The 19,721-nt window shown below is 37.3% G+C and overlaps 1 protein-coding gene across 1 annotated transcript in view; it reads left to right on the top strand.

The window, feature by feature from the left end:
- The window catches only part of Nfxl1 (nuclear transcription factor, X-box binding like 1), a 41,168-nt gene that overhangs the window by 12,263 nt on the left and 9,184 nt on the right, over positions 1 to 19,721 (top strand). The window contains exons 6-19 of the mRNA XM_021210485.2: positions 858 to 1,036; positions 1,208 to 1,369; positions 1,467 to 1,567; positions 2,261 to 2,375; positions 3,696 to 3,820; positions 4,486 to 4,608; positions 8,697 to 8,787; positions 12,326 to 12,446; positions 12,659 to 12,818; positions 13,551 to 13,642; positions 16,940 to 16,961; positions 17,350 to 17,490; positions 17,904 to 18,070; positions 19,396 to 19,465. Coding sequence (XP_021066144.1) covers positions 858 to 1,036; positions 1,208 to 1,369; positions 1,467 to 1,567; positions 2,261 to 2,375; positions 3,696 to 3,820; positions 4,486 to 4,608; positions 8,697 to 8,787; positions 12,326 to 12,446; positions 12,659 to 12,818; positions 13,551 to 13,642; positions 16,940 to 16,961; positions 17,350 to 17,490; positions 17,904 to 18,070; positions 19,396 to 19,465 — 1,669 coding nt within the window. The remainder of the gene's footprint in view (positions 1 to 857; positions 1,037 to 1,207; positions 1,370 to 1,466; positions 1,568 to 2,260; positions 2,376 to 3,695; positions 3,821 to 4,485; positions 4,609 to 8,696; positions 8,788 to 12,325; positions 12,447 to 12,658; positions 12,819 to 13,550; positions 13,643 to 16,939; positions 16,962 to 17,349; positions 17,491 to 17,903; positions 18,071 to 19,395; positions 19,466 to 19,721) is intronic.

The raw sequence follows: 19,721 nt of genomic DNA, 5'->3' as shown, positions 1-19,721 counted from the left end.
GCTTTAGCAGAGAATATAAAATAATATTTAAAATTTTCCTTGACATTAGTGAACTTCATGTGTACTTTGTGTTAGAGATTGAACGTTAGGAAGTTCCCAGAGCTGGAGCAATGGCTAGTGTTTAAGAGTCCTCATTGCGCTTGCAGAGGACGCACTCATAGTGTGACTCACAGCTGTTTGCAACTCCAGTTCTAGGATATCTGACACCTTAGGGTCTCTGTAGGCACCAGACATGTATGTGGGCAAAATATTCGTACAGTAAAAAATAAATACACCTTTTTAAAAAAGGAAAAATTCTTTGTTTATGTTCAATTTTTTCCTCTTAATTTTAGGATTTTGTTATATTTTTTCTTGCTATATGTACCTTGTGTATAACCTGATTGCTTTTTTGTTTTCTTTTACAAATATATTTTGTTTATTTAAAGACTCTATAGCAAAACTTTTAAAACCAAGTCTTATATAAATCTGAGTGAATATTGCAGAAATGTAGTTTGTAGAAATTTTGGTTAAAAATCTTGGCTATTTGAAAACTAATGTTGCTTTGTCTTTGTGGTTGTACTTTTGCTATCTGTATTAATGCATGGCAGCTAACGACATATGATAGTGTCAGTTTGTAACAGTACAAATATGAGGAAAGGGTGAGTGTTGCCAAGTTTTGTGCATAGCCTCACCTCACGGGCCTCTGGCGTTTGCGTTGGAAAGTGTGAGTATAAAATAATTCCATATTTCAGGAAAGTGTACTGTGCAGAGATTTTAGTAAGAATATTTTTTTTTTTACTTAATGAAAATTTAAAGTATAATCTTATTACTGTTGTCTCATGTTGCTTTTAATAATAAAATTAATATTTTTTTTGTAGTCCAAAATGTAGATTTGAATACAAAAGATCAGAAACACCTAGTAGATATTATTGCTACTGTGGAAAAGTAGAAGATCCACCTTTAGATCCGTGGCTTGTACCTCATTCGTGTGGCCAAGTATGTGAGAGAGAATTTAAACCTTCTTGTGGTCATAAATGTTTGCTACTCTGCCATCCAGGTGAGTTTCTTATTATCCAAGTTGAATTGAAGTCTGCCATGAGACAATGGGAGAAAGGGTTACCCTTTAAAGCAGCGCTGAGGAGAATGGTAGAGAAGAAAATGTGGAACTTAGAAGTTTTCTTTACTGACTTTTAATCATGTCCCTCCCCACCACTTTGTTGCATTCTAGGTCCCTGCCCTCCTTGTCCAAAGATGGTCACAACCACTTGTTACTGTAAGAAAGCCAAACCTATCCCTCGTAGGTGCAGTGCCAAGCAGTGGTCCTGTCAGCTGCCATGTGGACGAAAGCTGCTTTGTGGGCATCATAAGTGTGAAAATCCTTGCCATGCAGGTAAAGATTGTATGTGAGAAACTCTGACTTTAAACAGAGACAGAGCTGTTTTTGTTGCTTTTGATATTTGTGTACTAATTTGTGATTGTAATTTTAGGAAACTGTCAGCCTTGTCCAAGAGTTAGTAGACAAAAATGTGTATGTGGCAAAAAAGTAGCAGAAAGAAGTTGTGCAAGTCCAGTGTGGCACTGTGATCAAGTGAGTGTTGGTGCCTCTAAGGGTGGGAAGTAAAGAGGATAGAGACAGGAGGCTGGGAGTATTGTGGGGTCAGCTGAATAGGAGGGAAAGAGGAACAACGGGTTCAGCTAGTTTTTAGTTTAATACCTTAATTACTAGAGGGAAAGGTTTTTTTTTTCCCTCAAAATAAGTTAGTTGCTGAATTTTTAATTCAGTGTATAGATTTACCGCTCAGCTTTCTCCTTTTTGCTTCAGCCCCCACCGTTCTCCTTGAGGTAGTGCCATTGAGAGAATAGAATTGTTTGTGTGATTTGCTTTTCCTAGGGTTGGAAGGGGTTGGTACAGGTTGAAGTCTGGTAGGTGTTCACACTAAGCTGAGTTATACCGTAGGTGTTCATACTAAGCTGAGTTATACCGTAGGTGTTCATACTAAGCTGAGTTATACCGTAGGTGTTCATACTAAGCTGAGTTATACCGTAGGTGTCACACTAAGCTGAGTTACACCTCTGCCCTTATATTTTTGTGATACATCCTTTGGTACACAGGAAATAAGTATGCATATGTAAATGCGTGCCCATACGTGTGTATGACTCTTGTGTGAGACATACAGCATAATAATGAGGAGGGCAAAATGAAGCTGTGTTTGCAAGTGGGTTATGTTTTATTCTGCCTTTTTGTGTAGTTTTAATCTCTTGATGAACGCTTTTATTTTAGGTATGTGGAAAGACACTGCCATGTGGTAATCATACTTGTGAGCAGGTTTGTCATGTTGGTGCTTGTGGAGAGTGTCCTCGATCTGGGAAGAGGTCCTGTCCATGTCAGAAATCAAGTAAGATTTGTATTAAAGGAAATGTGCTATTGAGCTATATGAAGACATGGAAGAAATGCTAATGTGCATTATGAAACAGAACAAGCTAATTTGAAAAAGTTGTATTCTATGGGAATTTAACTCCATGCCTTTTTAGAAAAGTCAGACATTGACAGGAGTTAGGGGCCTGGGAGGAGGAGGGTGACTAGCCTGCATAGAGGCTTAGGGAGGTGAAGAACCTGCGTGAGAGGTTATGTAGCAGTCACTGTACTTGTGTCTCAGTCCACAAATAACCACACACGGAGAGAACTGTCACCTCACATCAACTGGTTTTGAATGATTATGGTGTATCATTGGAGGTCATCAGTTGTAACATTCCATCTGTGGACGCTGGGACTGAGGGAGGCTGGCTGCTGCAGTCACTAGGTGTTAGCTTACCTTGTGAGCCGAGTTTTGGTTGTTTTTATGGAGGAGTGTAGTTAGTTGAGTAAGCTTTCTTAACTCTCCAGTAGGAGTCATTTTTTTTTGTTTGTTTGTTTTTGTTTTTTCGAGACAGGGTTTCTCTGTATAGCCCTGGCTGTCCTGGAACTCACTTTGTAGACCAGGCTGGCCTCGAACTCAGAAATCTGCCTGCCTCTGCCTCCCGAGTGCTGGGATTAAAGGCGTGCGCCACCACGCCCGGCAGGAGTCATCTATAAGATTGTTTTTACTACTTGTCATAATGTGATTGTTAAAGGTGAGTTTTATAGTGTTTTAAAGTTTATATTTTTTCCATCCCTATGAGATTGAACAAATTTAAAAAGAAAGTTCTGCTTGTTGTGGAAATCCCTCAGTCTTATGTCCTCAAACTCATCTCTCTAGATAACAATTTCTGAAGTAGTTTGCTCATATAAATGTTTATTGTCAGTAACTTGCATGTTAAATTTCTTTTTAAGAAACATAAGCTTGCTGATTGTAGTGGTACACACCTTTGATCTCAGCACTCGGGAGGCAGAGGCAAGTGTATCTCTGGGTTCGAGGCCAGCCTGGCCTACATACTGAGTTCTAGGACAGCCAGGGCTAAAATAATAGACATTGTCTCAAAGGGAAAAAAAAAAGCTAAGCAAACCTTGGCAGATGTTGGCATTGGTTGGGAGAAATAGGGAAGAGAATTGTGAATTTGGGATTAGTCTTGCGGAAATATTAGGAATTATTTTTATTAAGGTTATTTTTGTCTAATATGGTTATAAAAATTTTATAATTCAAAAGCTGTCATTCTTCAGGAACTAAAGAACAGGGAACTTTGTTAGTGATTCATAATAATGTATCTTATTTAACATTAACATTTTGTTTGCTTTTCAGAGTTTTCTTTGCCTTGTACAGAAGATGTACCAACTTGTGGAGACAGCTGTGACAAAATACTTGAATGTGGAATCCATAGGTGTTCACAGCGTTGCCACCGAGGTCCTTGTGAAACATGCAGACAAGTTAGTTGTTTCCCATATACTTTCTTTCAAAAGCTATGCACTAAAATATGTCGGAAGAAACTGTATTGTACAACAGTGTTTTTCATTGCTCCCAAAATATCTGTCTCATAATCAGTTTGTGTTATATATATATATATATATATATATATTTGATCTGGAAATCAAATCTGAACATTACCCTTTAATGTTTTCCTTGAAACAAGTTATAATGTTCTCATTTGCATAGTTCAGTATAGGCTTCTTTGCTACCAGAAGATATTTAGAACTCTGTTGAATTCAGTCTATATACAATGGAGACAAACATATCTAGATATGAGACTTTAAGTATGTACATAGTTTTACTACTCCATTAACCAACTAAGTTACTTAACGTTCCATTTGTCTTATTATACTGAAACTAGATGTACAGATGTTATGGGTGGAACTACCTATAAATTGATTTGTTTTCATTATTTTTACTTTTTGATACCTCTTAGTTCATATGAGGTCCTAATTGGAGGAATAAAGTAGAACAAGTATTTTAGGACATTCAGTTTTGGTTTAGTTAGTTTTTAATACAAATTTGTTGCTAAGATTTTTGTCCTTTTAGTAATTACAGAAATTGCAGTGTAAAGAAAAACATTAACATTAGTCCGTTTAACATTGCTTCTTGGTGCTTGGCCTAGGAAGTGGAAAAGCAATGTCGTTGTGGAAAGCATACAAAGCGAATGCCTTGTCACAAGCCTTACCTTTGTGAAACAAAGTGTGTTAAAATGCGGGACTGTCAAAAGCATCAGTGTAGGAGAAAGGTATGTATGATCTGCTTGGGAACTGATTTAAAAGTTGTGAGCTTTTTCCTTTTGGGAAAAGAAATCCCATATATGATATGGGAAAATAAATACTTTTAATTTGTTTCTCAAGTATTCAGGAATGTTCTTTGTTTTCTGTATCAAATACTAGTAAATAGTCTACATTAACACTTGCTTGTATTAGTAGTAACTCATGCCAGTTTTTGAATGTGGTGGCACAAATAGGTAATTCAGGGGTCTGACTCAAAAAAATTTTTGAGTTTGAGGACAACCTGGGCTAGCAAGGTGTGATTTTTGTCTCAACAAAACAAACATAACAGAACAAAACAACAAAGACTGTATGTAGTCTCCTTGTCTCATGCACTAATTCTCAGTTCAGCACACTAATTCTCAGTTCAGTTTTTGGGCTGTTTCTGTTTTCTGATCGAAAATGTCCTTAGTGGTGTTAAAGTGACAGTTATAGTGATGGTTGACACTTAACAAAGGTGAAATGATGATAGAAATTATCAATGCTTGGCTTGGAGGAAATCTGACTGGAGTATTTTGTTGGGGCTATAGAGTTGTGGCTCTTATGTGCATTTATTTTTTTTTTCCTTCATTATAAAATGTACTTTGAGCTGGGCAGTGGTGGTACACACTTTCAATCCCAGCATTTGGGGGGCAGAGGCAGGCAGATTTCTGAGTTCAAGGCCAGCCTGGTCTACAGAGTGAGTTCCAGGACAGCCAGGGCTATACAGAGAAACCCTGTCTCAAAACCAAAAAACAAACTAACAGACAGACAACAACAACAACAAAAAGTGCTTTGTTTCTTGGCAAGATTCCTGATTCTTAAATTCATAGAAATGTGAATAATTTTAGGGGTTTTCACTTATTATTAATGTGTATCTTATTCTTTTAAGCTTTCAACCTGTTCATATCTTTACATTTAAAGTGTGTTTCTTACAGACAACATTTAGATTTCATTTAATCTGTGGTGGCAGTATTTGTCATTTAATTTGACTACATATTATTTACATTTAGCATGATTATTTAAATCTGTTTACCATCTCTTTTGTTTGTTCATTTTGAGACAGGGACTCAGAATGTAGCTCAGGTTGTCCTGGGACTCACTGTGTAGACCAGACTGGGCTCTAAGTCACAGAGATTTGGCCTGCTTCTGTCTCTTGAGTGCTGGGATTAAAGGCACCCACCACCGTACTTGCCTTACCTGTTAACTGTCATGCTAGTGATTATCTGATTATTTATTTGTTCCTTACTCATTTGTCTTCTCTTTGACCTGTTTCTCAGTGATTCTATTTTATCTCCTTTATTTGCTTATTAGCTATGATTCATGTCATTCTCTTTCTTTTCTCTTCTTCCCTTCCTTCTTCCTTTCTTTGAGTTACTATGGGCTTCAAATTCTTTAGGAATGACTACTGTGTATTTTATATTATTTGTTTTGACCTAGTTTATGACACCTCTATGTATTATAACTATGTGTTTTAGGAACCCTAAATATATTGCCTTTATTATTGTTTTAAATAGTTACAGTTTTAGAGGCTTATTTTAATTGTATTCATGTGCATGTGTTTCTGCTTGCCAGGTGAGTGCAGGTACCTTCAGAGACAGAGGTGAGAGAGCATTAGATACCCTGGAGCTAGAGCTCTATGACGTTTTGAGCCTCCTGACAGACAGGGTGCTAGGAACCAGGAGCAAGGGCTCTCAACTGCTGAGCCTCAGTTATTTTAGAAATGTTTGAAAGAATACAGAGTAGTTCTTTGTCGTCATATGTATTTAACATTTCTTTTTGTTTGGATATAGGCTTTCTACTTCATTTTCCTTTCTATCTCAGGGACTCCCTTAAATGTTTCTTGTGCTGGCCATTTTTTTTTTACCTTTATATATGAGAAAATGCATTTCCTTTGCCTTTTTGAGAATTTTTTTTTTTTAACTGCAGAACTCTACTTCTACAGTATTTTTGTCCCCTGTACTTAACGAATGTTCCCTACTGCCTCTTAGCTTGCTTTTTCTTAAAAAGAGGGTACCATATCCCTCTTGGGTTCTCTTCTTGCTCTCTGGTGATTTTGAAGAGCTTTCCTTATCAGTTTGTAGTAATTCTTTCCTGATGTTATAGTGTTTTTTATGTTTTTTTTTAGCTTGGCTTTCATTGAACTAGCTTCTAGGCTAGAAACTTCTCATCAAATTTATAGACTCTAAACTTGATTTTCTTTCTCTTATCTCATGGTCCTCAGTTCTTCATGACACGCATGCTCCTTGAAGTCCCTCAGCTCAGCAGTGCTGTTTTCAGTTCTTCATGCTGCTTTGTAGTGTACTAGATAGGTGGTCAGCTTTGTCTTCAGTCTCACAGGTTGCTTTTGTGTTTTCACATCTTTCTCTCACACGGTGTGCTTTGTTTTAGGTGTGTATTCACCTTAAGGAGTTGACGGGACTTGGTGTAGCCTGCATGCGTCTGCTCTGCTTGCTCGCTTTGTACTGTAAGCAGATGCCTGCTTTACTGTGCTTGTCTGCCAGTCCTGTCTGCTCTCATGAATGCCTCTTTCAATTGATTTTTCGTTCTCTTTTACTGTTGTTGTTGTTGTTATATTTTCCTGCTTCCTGTCCTGTTAAGGAAATTTTCTATTGCATTTTAGGTAGTGCAGACATTTTTACATGTCTTTTCCCCCTTTAAGTATTTATCTTTGCTTTCCTTTAAATACTTTTAAAGGTTTGCTCTGGGGCATTAAGTTACTCAGAGATCATTGGTTCCTTTTAGGCCTCACGTCTGGGTTTGATACGGTCTCAGTACTAAGGTAATAGTTCTTAGCATTCTGCTAATGCTTGCATATCAGAAAGTTCTTCCACATTGATTGTAAGGAACACAAACTGATCCTAGTCCTGTGAACTCTAGATATTGTTCTTTTTTTCCTTCCTTAGTACTATTTTGGAGGTGTTGGAAGTTACTTCTTACGTGTATTCAAGCAAAAACTCAAAAAAAGGATCTGTTCTAGAGTTTTCTTTCTCTGTGCCATTGCTTTCTTATTATAAATTGTATCATACTAGCCTACATGAACTATGGATTTATCAGCTCAACTCAAATCACCAGATTCTGCCTGCTTGCAATCAAGAACAGCCTAGAAGCCTCCAGGTCTAGGCTAATGTTATTGTGGGGTTCTCCCTCTGTGTTTCCCTTCTCAAGGATTGTGGTCTCCTGCTGCCTGATTAATCTCTAAAATCTGTAACTTCCAGTCTGTTGTCAAGTTTTTTAGGTGTTTGGACAAAAGGGTATATCTTATTATTGTAACTTATCATGCATAGAAATGCCAGTTGTTAAAGTCATGGACCATATATAACCTTTTTTGTTATTGCTACTAAAACCTTTATCTCTCTTGCTATTAAATGATAGACACATTGCTGCTCGAGAATATCTATCTAATTGAATGTTTTGATTAATTGATTAATATGCTTTTCAGTAATGTGTATTTTTGTGAACTGAAACTTGTTCTTAAGTTTACAGCCCTAAGTGTCTGTAAGACAATCACAACCTATGTTTCTTTTAAAACCAAAACAAAACAAAAAACAAAACCATAAAATCAACTGAATATGAGAATAGTTATAGAAAGAATTAAGTTGACAATATAGAGTCTAAGTAGTTGCCTGAAATTAATGAATGAAAATTCAGCTAGGTAATATTTGTTCCTCAAAGATTAGAAATGAAGGATGTGACAGGCTAAGAAGCTCAGCTTTGCTTCTTTCTTAGTTGCTTTAAAATTAAATTAGCCAGACTCATTGTCTGAAAATTGACTGGATTTGATTAAATCCTTGGGATAATGTAATTTTCTGTATAGAAAGAAAGTGATGGGAATATTATGGCATAGAATAATTAAGAGGCAAAGACATTAAGCCTGGTTTTATTAAATTGTCATTTTCTACTTAAACTAATAAATTCTTAATATAATGTAGTATTATTAGAATAATGTTGATATTCTTGAAAATTTTATCCTTAGAGTGAAAAGAAACTTTTTGCTTTCTAAAATTCTATAAATGACTAGGAATGAAGTGCTGTGTGTGGGGTTCAAATTACTCTTCTTTACATATTGCTTTCTCTCTAGTGTTGCCCTGGAAACTGTCCACCTTGTGATCAAAATTGTGGACGGACTTTAGGATGTAGAAACCATAAGTGTCCGTCTGTCTGCCATAGAGGTAAAATTTCATAGTAGATGTCATTTTATGTTTATGTATGCTTTAGAGTCAATAGAGAGCTTTCAGATTGTTATCTTATTTGGGCCCCCTAACACTCTGGAGAAGGTAGGACAGTCACCAAATTTCTATTTTTAAACAAGGCAATTAAAGTTAAGTGACTTACAGAAATGCCCAGAGCAGTGTTGTAGCAAAATTCAAACCGAAGCCTGAATGTAAGTTGTATAGTTTTGTAATACCATGATAGAGCCTACCATTTTTTTTTCTTAGCCTTCCCTATGGAGACTTTGTTAAAAAAGGTATTTATAGATTTGGTTGTAGTATACATTTTTTATACTTTTATGAACTTCTAAGTAATAAGGTTATCTCATGCTGCTGATTCTGGAACATTTTAGTCTCGGGGTTCTTTATTCTTTTTGAGACCTTAAACGTTTTTCTTAATGTGTGGGTTTTACCCATTTACATTTGATGTTAAAATAAAATTTAATCATTTTAAGTGGTTTATTTCAAATTATTTTTATATAAAATAATCCCATTATTCTTTGATATAAATAGTATGGCTTTATTTTTGGTAAAGAACTAAGCTTCCTTCAGAAATGCTAATGAGTATATTATTTTATATTCTTGTAAATATCTATAATGTCTAGCTGGTTAAAATGTAGCTAACTCATAACCCTGCTTCTGTCAGTCTGTCTTAATATTACCTTGCTTCTATTCTATTTTAATATTACTTGTCACTAGCTTCTAGAAAATTCTATGCTCGTGAGACTTTGCAGATCCCTCCAAATGGGTCTCAAGGACCCCAGGGTTTCTGGATCACTCTTTGAAAACTGTGTTCTAGATTATAAAGACATTTCAAAGTCTTTGCTCTTACAGACTCACTACCTTTCTACTTCCCCACCTCAGCAGAATATAGAGAAATTAATGCAGATGTTAAGTAGTAGCAAGCAGAAGAAAATAAGAGTAAAAGATGCTGTGTATTGTTTTAGAACTTGCTAAGAAGAGGGCTCTGAAAAGGTGACGTTTGAGAGTAGATCTGAGAAACAATAGGATTCCTGCCATCTGGAAATGAGAGTTGTCTAATGCACTAGGTACAAAATATAGTGCAGACAGTTCAGAGGGACATCACAGGAAGATGTGATGCCCGGGATGTGCCGGGTTAGAGAAATTCTGGGGAGAAGGGAGGCTAGACAGATGGCTCAACATTTATGAGCACCACCCCCTATTCCAGTCTTGGGTTTGAGTCTTAGCACTCATGTGGTGGCTTATACCATTCCACTGTGGTCCTAGGGGAATAGACAGCCTCGCCTGGCCTCTATAGGCATGGGGCATGTACATGGTGCACAGACATACATGCAGGCAAAAACCCCTCTCACTCAGACAAACAAACAAGCAAGCAAGCAAAATAAATAAATAGATAGAGGCATGGGGCATGTACATGGTGCACAGACATACACGCAGGCAAAAACCCCTCTCAGACAAGCAAACAAGCAAGCAAGCAAAATAGATAGATAGATAGACAGACAGACAGACAGACAGACAAGATTTCTGGGGAAAGAGCATGTGGACAGGGCCATGTAGGTTGTTTTGAATGGTGGCTTTTATGTGTGCAGTCTGACTACTGTGATGACTGGAGAAGGGGAGTGAGTATGCAGTCTCCTCAGCAGGTGTATAACTAGGCTGTTTGCTTTTCACATGATTTTTGACATGGCATCTATAAATCAATCTGTACTGAATGTCCACTTTATACTATTTGACAAATAAGAACAAATTATAGACGAGTCTAACTCGTGAATGTGTTTGTAAAGATACTAAAGTTTTAGGCGTCCTGTCATCCAGTTCTGTAGTATTGGCTGTCCAAATCATCAGTGTGTCACAGTGAGTTGGATTTACAATGAGTTGGATTTAGTTGGATAATTACATAACAATTTATGTAGAAAAGGAAGGGAGCATACTTTGTCTGCTAAAGCATACTTCCTCTGCTAGAGGAAGGCTGCAGCAAGCATCACTCTTAGTGAAGAAATCTCAGATGCATTTCCCCTATCATTTGAAGCATATCTTTAAATAAATATTCATATTGGAAAAAATAAAACATTTGATGTTGAAATTCGTGTGACAGTTTTTATTTGATTTGTGATTCACAAGTTATAGAAGGATGGATATGGCCTCTGATACTGAGTGATAGTCTTTAAAGCTGTCATTTCCATCATTACTGTTTTTTTAATGGCTTGTGATTTATTTGAAGAAATTAGATAGCCATTTGGTTTTCCAGTCTGGATTTTGCAGATTACCTCTCTGGTATTTTATTTTAGTGTTTCTTTATCCTCTGCATTTTCGGATAAGTTGTTCAGTCTAGAGGTTTGATCAGATTCATGTTTTGTTTTTTTTTGTGTGTGTGTGTGACTTTGGTTGTTGTGAAAGTGCTTATTAGCTCTTAGAGATTAGAGAATCTTCCTAGAGCCTAAAATGATTATTTAGAAGATGATTGTATCACCCTGAACATTAGTTTAAATCGGTTTCAAATGAGAATTATTATTTCATGCTGTTTCATCACTCTAGTTGCCTCTGTAATGAGATTATACTGAAGCTCCTAGGGAGAGCATCCTCACTGCACACTGGTGGTGAATATGTGAGACTCTGATACATAGTTCATTTACGGGCAAGGTCACTGTGTGATTCTGTAGTTACTGGAAGCCTGCCCATTTTGGCTGTTAATGCACTGGTCATTATTTGTCTTCCTTTTAGATTTGAAATGATAATTGCTGAGACTTAATCTGGCCTCCATACCTGTTTTAAATTCTTTTGATCAGTAGGAAGTCTGTTTAGATAAATTATTTCTTATTGTTTTCAAGCTTTGATTTTTAAAAAGTGTTGCTATAATTTTGTCATGCCAGTAAGGTTGTTAAGTTCTTCTCTGAACTGTTGAGTGTGGATTAGAAACTATTGTTAAGTACAGGTACTGATACAATATGCTAAATGAGAGTGACTTAAATGTCTCCACTAATTTGAAAACTGCAGCATTCTTTTGGAAAAATCAAAATAAAACCTGGTTATGTAGATAAGAATAATGTGAAATTTTTTGTCAAGATTGAAATTTCACTGGATTATAGTTAGAACACTGAAGTATAAAGTTAATAATTTTATAATAAAACATTTCCATTAATCTTTTCATTAAATGAACAAATTGTTAATTCATTTTGTTTTAGAATGATTCTTTTTAACTTGTAGAGTCATTATACTAGACTATTTTCTGTTGATTTTTTTTCACCAAGTATGCATAAGGAAGGGTGTACCATCCCGGGGGTCTCAAAGCTTGTGTCCTCCTGAACTGAACAGTAGAAATTAGTTTTTCCTATTTCCTCTGTATATGTAGAATTAAACACTGAAGCACAGGACCTTTGTGCATAGCTTCTTTTGCTTAATGTGCTAAGAATTGTTCATATTACTGCAGATGATCCTGTTGTGCGTTATTGCAAGTATACTGTCTGATTAGCCAGTGATGGGCATTTTGGTAAGTCAATCAATGTGTTTTTGTCCTCAGGCAGTTGCTATCCATGCCCAGAAACGGTAGACGTGAAGTGCAATTGTGGTACCGCAAAGGTGACAGTACCCTGTGGCCGAGAGCGCACCACTAGGCCACCCAAGTGCAAAGAGCTGTGCAGGTTGGTGTGAAGTGTTCCACAGCCCAGCGTCTGATGTCTTAACATTTAAATTCATACTGATTTTTTATTGTGTTCTAATTTTATTTTGTGTTAGTGTTTCAAGTAATGTTTATAGTTGTTCCTTTTCTATGATTTCAGAAGGTATTTAAAGTAATTGCACTGTAGATGTGTTTTTCAGTTATCAAAGGTAACTTAAAAACTTTCTGATTTAGTCGACCACCGACATGTCATCATGCAAGTCAAGAAAAACACCGCTGTCACTTTGGCCCATGTCCACCGTGCCATCAGCCTTGCCAAAAAGTTCTGCAGAAATGTGGGCACTTGTGCCCTGAGTCATGCCATGATCAAGCATTAGTAAAGCAGACTGGCAGGGTAAGGACATGTTGGTAGAGAGAATACTTGGCTGTGGGGTGTGCTTTCTTCAGTGATTATTTAACAACCATAGTAAAGGTGTCTTTATAGTGCTAAGCTCAGACCTGGGGTGTGAGGAAAACAAGACTTGTTCTTTTGTCTTGAGAAACTCATGAAGGCTGGTGTATTGTTTAGTGGTGGGGACTTCTCCAGTAGCTCTATGACCCTGGGTTCATTACCCAAGACTGGAAGGAAGATTGGGGTTTGGGGGAGAAACGAATAAACAAATATTTGTAAATATGGTATGATAATCATATTTAGATTAATTTGCCAGTTTTCCTTCAAGTATGGCCAGAAGTATAGATATTTCTTAATTTACTTTGTCGCTCATTTATTCAGTATTTATTGAGCCCTGACTATATGTCAGGTTCTAGGTGATGAGGAACATTTGGGAGATGGCATGCAGTGGGTGGATGCTGGAGTTTAAGTGTTTTTCATTTTGTTTATGGCTTACAAGAGGTTAAGAAGGTTCTGCTGCCTTGGCCTCTTGGCATCTGCCTCAGTTTTTAGTATTGAGTGTGTGTGGAGAGGAATGATCTGTACCTGCAGATGGGATAAAATCATTTGGTAAGCACATTTAGTTGAGCACTTTGATGGGGTTCAGCCTGAGCAAGAGGTCTGTTTCCCTAGATTCTCAGGAAGGCTGTATGGGATAGCCCTTCTGACTTGACAGGGTTTGTGTTTTCCTCCTAGCATCAGCCGTCAGGCCCTTGGGAGCAGCCAGCTGAGCCAGCATTCATCCAGACGGCCTTGCCTTGCCCTCCGTGTCAAGTTCCCATCCCTGTGTAAGAACCAGAGTCTGACATAGTATGAAGGATGAATTGGGCCTTCTTTGCCTTTTAGGTTTCATCATCATTTTAAGCTGACTTGCAGGCCAGTCTCCATGTTCTAGTTCATTCTTTCTTAACTGTGTTTGCTATGATACTTAAACTTCCTATGCATGTCTGGTTGTATGTGTCCTCTCTTAGCTAGAGTGCACTGTCCTTAGCTTTCCAGAGCAACAGGTACTGACAGTTACGATTTCCAAGAAGCTCATCATTGGTTACTTTTCCTGGTGATTCCCACACTAAAGTGTGGTATTTCTTAGTTCAGCCAGGTTTAGATGGCAAACTAGAAGTGTAAGGAAGCATTGGAAATCCAAGGAAAGTTTCCTGGATGGTTCAGGGAGTGATGGGGTTTGAGTTTTAAGGAGTTGAACCTAGAAGAATAGAAGAACGGCAGATCCCTTAATGTTTCATACTTTCAGCAGAGACTGGATTAGAGGGGAAAAGGAAAGTTCTGAGAAGGAGCATACTATTAGAAAGTGGGCTGTTAACTATAGCTTAGGTTCCAAATCAACAATTGGTACATTTTGGATATTGATTCTCCCCAAAGATAGAATTCTGGCTTTCTTTATTTCTAAAAGTCATTTTTCTTCTGCAACTTCCCTTCTACTGTGTTGTGGTACATAATCTCTTTTACATGGTGCTGGATTCAGTTTACTAGTATGTTAATTTTTTGAACAGGTTGGAGAGACAGCTTAGTGGTTAAGAGCAATTCGCTTCTTACAGAGGATCTGGGTTTGATTCTCAGCACCCACATGGCTGCGTATAACTATAACTGTCCCTAGCTCCACTTTCAGGGGATTGGATGCCCTCTTCTGGCCTCTGTGGGCACCAGGCATACCCATGGTATACATGTATGTCTGTGCAAAACACCCATACACATAAAACTTGAATAAATATTTTAAAAATACTTTTTAAGTTTATGTGTGGTAAGCATGCCTGTAATCCCAGCATTCAAGAGGCTGAGGCAGAAAGATGACAAGTTTAAGGCCAGTCTGGGCTGCGTAGTGAGTGAGGTCTAGGTTAGTCTGAGGGACAGGTCCTGGTGTTTTGTTTTTACAAAAGAGAAAAGAAAAAAAAATTCCAATAATTTTTCAATATTAGTATTAGGTTGTATTCTTGTGGTGTCCTTTCTTTTTTTCTTTCTTGTTTTATAATCATGGAAATACTAGGTTCCCTGAAAACATTGGGAACTGCAGGTTAGTGTGAATTCTTGAGATGCTTGTTAGAACTGAAGCCTCTCACCGTGTGCTCTGTGGTTGGTTTTGTGTGTCCCAGACTGTCGTACACAGGAGTTGTAGCCATGCACTGTGCAGTCTTTCTATACTTAGCCTTTTTCGCCTAGGAAGTTAGGTTCCACTATATTTTTCATGGGTTGATAACTCAAATTTTTTTTATCACTGAAAAACATTATTGTACTGCCTGGATATCTCATAGTTGACTTATTTTTAATGTACTATTTTATTCTTTGAGAACTTTATGGACTGAATTTGGATGATATTCAGCCCTTTCTCCCTTCTCCAGCTCTTACCAGATCCATTCCTGTCTTCCCACCCACTCTCAACTTTGTGCCTCTTTTTTTCCTTTACTAACTCACTGGTTCAATTTATTTTGACCGTATACTCATGGGTGGTTCCACCCATCTACCTGTCAACATTTTGGTTGCTTTTAAAAATAATGCTGCTGTATATTTGTATATAAATTTTTGTATATGTATAGCTTCTTAGCTTATTTTGATATTTAGCTCATTTAGATATTATTTAGATCTTAACTTATTTAGATATTAGCTTATTTAGAGTATAACTGCTGGGCCGTATGATGAATTTGTGTTAGCTGTGTGAGGCTGTCAGAGTGTCTGCCACGTGGCATGGCAGTTTGCATTCTCCTCAACATCAGTAGTGGTCTTCTTGCTTGGTATCCTGCTAGTGTAGGGCACTGGTGGAATGTCAGCTGTCTTGTTAGATGTGTGGAGGTATTACCTGTTAATTTACAGCTTCTAATGATCTGACGTCTTTTTACATGTTACTTGGGCATTTATCATTGTTTTGATAAGGTTTCTTTTTTGCTCTGGTCTTTGACCATTTTTCGAATAGGGTGGTTACTTTTTGTCTGTCGTTAAGCATGAGTTCTTTGTATAGTTTACTAGATATGTCTTCCAAATGTAGTCTTCTCATCTGTGACTTGTCTTCAGTAAAGTTCAGTAAATTACAACTTACCCGTTTCCTTTTACGGGTTATGCTTTTGGCATTGTTTCTAAAAAGTCTTCTTGACACCCAAGATCATTTAGTTCATATCCTGTGTAAAATACTTTTGTGTTTTGTATTTGGTCTGCATCTGTTTTTAATTAATTGTGAGAGGAATAAAGTCTGTTTTTTAAGTAGACATATATTTGTTCCAGCACTACCACTGTTGAGAAGAAAATTTCTCCTGTAATTTGCCTTTGTTTTTGTCAAAGATGAGCTGATTTTATTTGTGTGAGCTTAATTCTGGGCTCTTTTTTCTAGTTTATTTATTCTGTTTCTGTTCTTTTCATCAGTACCACATGGTCTTGAGAACTGAGTTTTATAGTGAGTCTTGAGTCAGAGCATGTGAGTCCTTTAGCTTTGTTCTTTCTCAGTATTATGTTGACTGTTTCATGTCTACCTGGTTTTTTGTTTTTTTCATTCAGACATTAGATTAAATGTTAGAAGTTTGTCTGTTTTGGTTTTTGAGCTAGGGTACCATGTAATCCAGGCTAGTCTTGACCTTGCTTTGTAAGAACTCATACAGACTTGAGGCTGGCCTTGAGCTCCTCATGTGGCAGGGTCTTTCATCTGAGTGCAGTGGTATACCATCATGCTTGTCTTTGGGTGAGGATTTGAAATTGTTTTTAATATAGATGAAATTGGGAAGAAATGTGACTTTAAAATTGAGGTATGTACCCTTCTCTATTAAACATGGAATCTTTATTTAAACCTTTCAGTTTTCTTCTCAGCATTTTGTAGTTTTTAAAAGTCATGTCATTCAGTTATACAATTAGATTTATATCCATTTTATTTTTCTGTGTGCTATGGTAAATAAATTTCATGTCCCAGCTATTCACTGCTACTCTTTTGCAAAGACTTGACCTGTGTATGTCAACTTTATGTTCTGTATTTGCTATAATTGCTTATTTCTAAGTGCTTAATTTTTACTTAATAGAAGTAGTGTAGTTAGCATATTTGTTTTAGACACCCTTCTTAAAGAATCTATAATGCTTTCACTTTTTTTTTCTTGCAGGGAATGTCTGGGGAAGCATGAGGTGAGTTATTGGTATAATCTCTTAAGTTTAGTTTGTAATCTAGCACTTTTGTTCTAGAGATGTTAAAAATAGCTTGTCTCTCAGTGTTATAAAGAATGCACATTTAAAAAATAATCTGCATTGCTTTTATGTGAGAATTAGCTTCTGTATATTCACTATAGAATCGTATCAGATTTCTTTTCAATAATAGAGGTTTTCTTTCTGACATCTATTTTTAGAGGAATGTATTGACAGGTGCTTAATTTTGATATAAATATTATTAATGGAAACATGTTAGAGCATTGTGAAAGTTGATCTCAAATTAGTCATTCTTGAAATGTAAGTGCAGAAAGTTTTGTGTATAGGTGTGTGTTGTGCTAGTTGGCTGTTTTTTATTTTCACTTTTAAGGTGAGCCCACTACCATGCCATGCTGTAGGACCCTATTCTTGCAAGAGACTTTGTGGAAGAATGTTGCGCTGTCAGAATCATACATGTATGAAAGAATGCCACAAAGTGACTGAAGTTGATGGCTCTACTGGCAAAAATAAGGTAACATCTTTAGGACAGAGGCATGCATGCTAACTGTATCCTTGAAACACTTCAAGCATGATACCACAAGTATTTTAACATCGGACATCCTTTTCCGTCATTCTTCATATTGTTTGGGGACAGGGTATCTCACTGAATTGGGAACTTTCCAATAGCAAGCTCCAGGGGTCCTCTTGTCTCTGCCTTCCTTGTTAGTACAGGTGTATGCCACCAGAGCTGGCTTTTACATCTGTGCTGGGGATTGAACCCCGTCCCTGCACTTATGCAGTAAGCATTGTACCTGCTGAGCAGTCTTCTCTTCAGCCCTATTAATTGCAGTTGTGGAGCTTACAGAAGGACTTTGTTGTAGTGGGGCATCTAAGTGTGTGCAAGTGTTAGGTATTGTGGTGACTTATTTCCTGGTTACTTTCCAGGCTGGCCCAGAATGCCTTCACTGTGAAGAAGGGTGCTCTAAGTCACGGCCTGCAGGTTGTCCTCACCCTTGTGTTTTGCCATGTCACCCTGGAAAATGCCCTCCTTGTGTCCAGATGCTTAGAATAAAATGTCACTGCAAGATCACAAGCTTGTATGTGGAATGTAGGTAAGTAGACAGAAGAATACTGGTTTGACTGTGATTATTAAGAGATATCTCTGGGGGACTCCTCTAAATATTTAGACAGCATCTCGTCTTGCTGAGGTGCTGGAGGCTGAGTTTTTCAGCAGGAACTTGAAAGGAGGAGGTGCTGTTACCTTCCAGGGCCTCACTCTGCTGTCAGCCAGCCAGACTCTGCTTTTTGGGGGTTTGTAGAAGATTAGCTAGGGAATTGGTTACATCACTGCTTTCAGAAATGTGAGTACCCTATGGTAGAGCATTTAAATGATGGTGTGTAAACCTAGAAGTCTTTTGGATAGAAATGTGGCCTGTTGATAGCTGTTTAGGGATGCCCTTTTTTTCTCTGTGTCTCTATTTTCTCTGAGATAGGGTCTCTTTCTCTTTGTGTGGCCCTGGCTGTCTTAGAGCTCGCTTTGTAGACCGGGCTGCCCTCGAACTCTAAGATGTCTACCTGTCTGCGTCCTGAGTGCTAGGATTAATGAAATGCAGCACTACTACCTGGCTTTTTGTTTTGTTTCTATTTTTTGATTTATGTTTTTAAAAGGTAGATATGTATTATTAAAGAAAATTCTTGTTATTGAATTTATCATAGTGATATCTGCTTTGTCTATTTTCCTTACCTAGAATGTACATTATATAGATGGGGAAAATGCCATTGTCTTCTTGATAGATCTAATGTAATTTACCATTTATAGCTGTCACTTTAGGCTTCTGGAAATTAGAGGCTTATGAGAGTGTCTTCAAATTAGTTTCTGTTTACAATCTTTGGGAATGTTTCCTTCTGGTTTTCAGTATTTTCCAGCTTTTTGGAGTAATAAGAACTCATGGTTAATTTTGGAAATGTGTATTTTGCTTGGAAATTGCTTGATATGTTTTTAAGTTTAGTTTTGTAAGAGTTTTTCAAAGTAGTTGCATATAATTTTTAGAAGTCTATAATTTTTTGTTAGTCTTGAGTGTCTTAATTTCTCTCAGTTTTTTTTTTTAATGATGTGTATGCATTGTACACCGTGATGCATGTGGAGGTCAAATGACAACTTTAGAGTCAGTTCTTCCCTTCTACCTCTAAGTGGGCCCCAGGGATCGAGCTCAGGTTGTCAGGCTGTGCAGCAAGTCCCTTTACCTGCTGCGTCATCTCACCAGCCCCCATGGTGACTGAGTTGAGGATAATTGTTATTGAGACATAATTTAAATGTTCTGAGGGGGGAAAAAAGAAAGATGCTTTTATGGGTATGCTTGAAATTGTGACCACTTACAGAATGTATATGAAAAACTGGATTTGGGTTTGAATGCCATTAAATTTTTCTTATTTTTAGAAAAATAACCACAGCTGATGTAAATGAAAAGAACCTCCTCAGTTGCTGCAAAAACCAGTGCCCCAAAGAGGTAAGCCGTGTGGTCTAAGGTGGCTTCCTTGGACAGTGATACTCTCGGAGGACCTCTCCTTGTTGGCTGCTCTAGTGCGGGTCCTTTTAGGGCCTGCTAGAAATGAGCTGTCTACAAATGCTTAGCGAGATGCTCCTCTCTGTTTATTTAGAGACTTAGGACTGGAGGTGACCTTGGAGGGATTTTTTTTTTCCTTTTTTGAGAACAGTGTTAAAGCTAGCTTATGAATTTTATCATATAAGGTATTGGCTCAGTG

This window comes from Mus pahari, chromosome 13 (genome assembly GCF_900095145.1).
Source record: "Mus pahari chromosome 13, PAHARI_EIJ_v1.1, whole genome shotgun sequence".
Lineage (NCBI taxonomy): Eukaryota > Metazoa > Chordata > Mammalia > Rodentia > Muridae > Mus > Mus pahari.
This window is presented reverse-complemented; position numbering and strand designations above follow the sequence as displayed.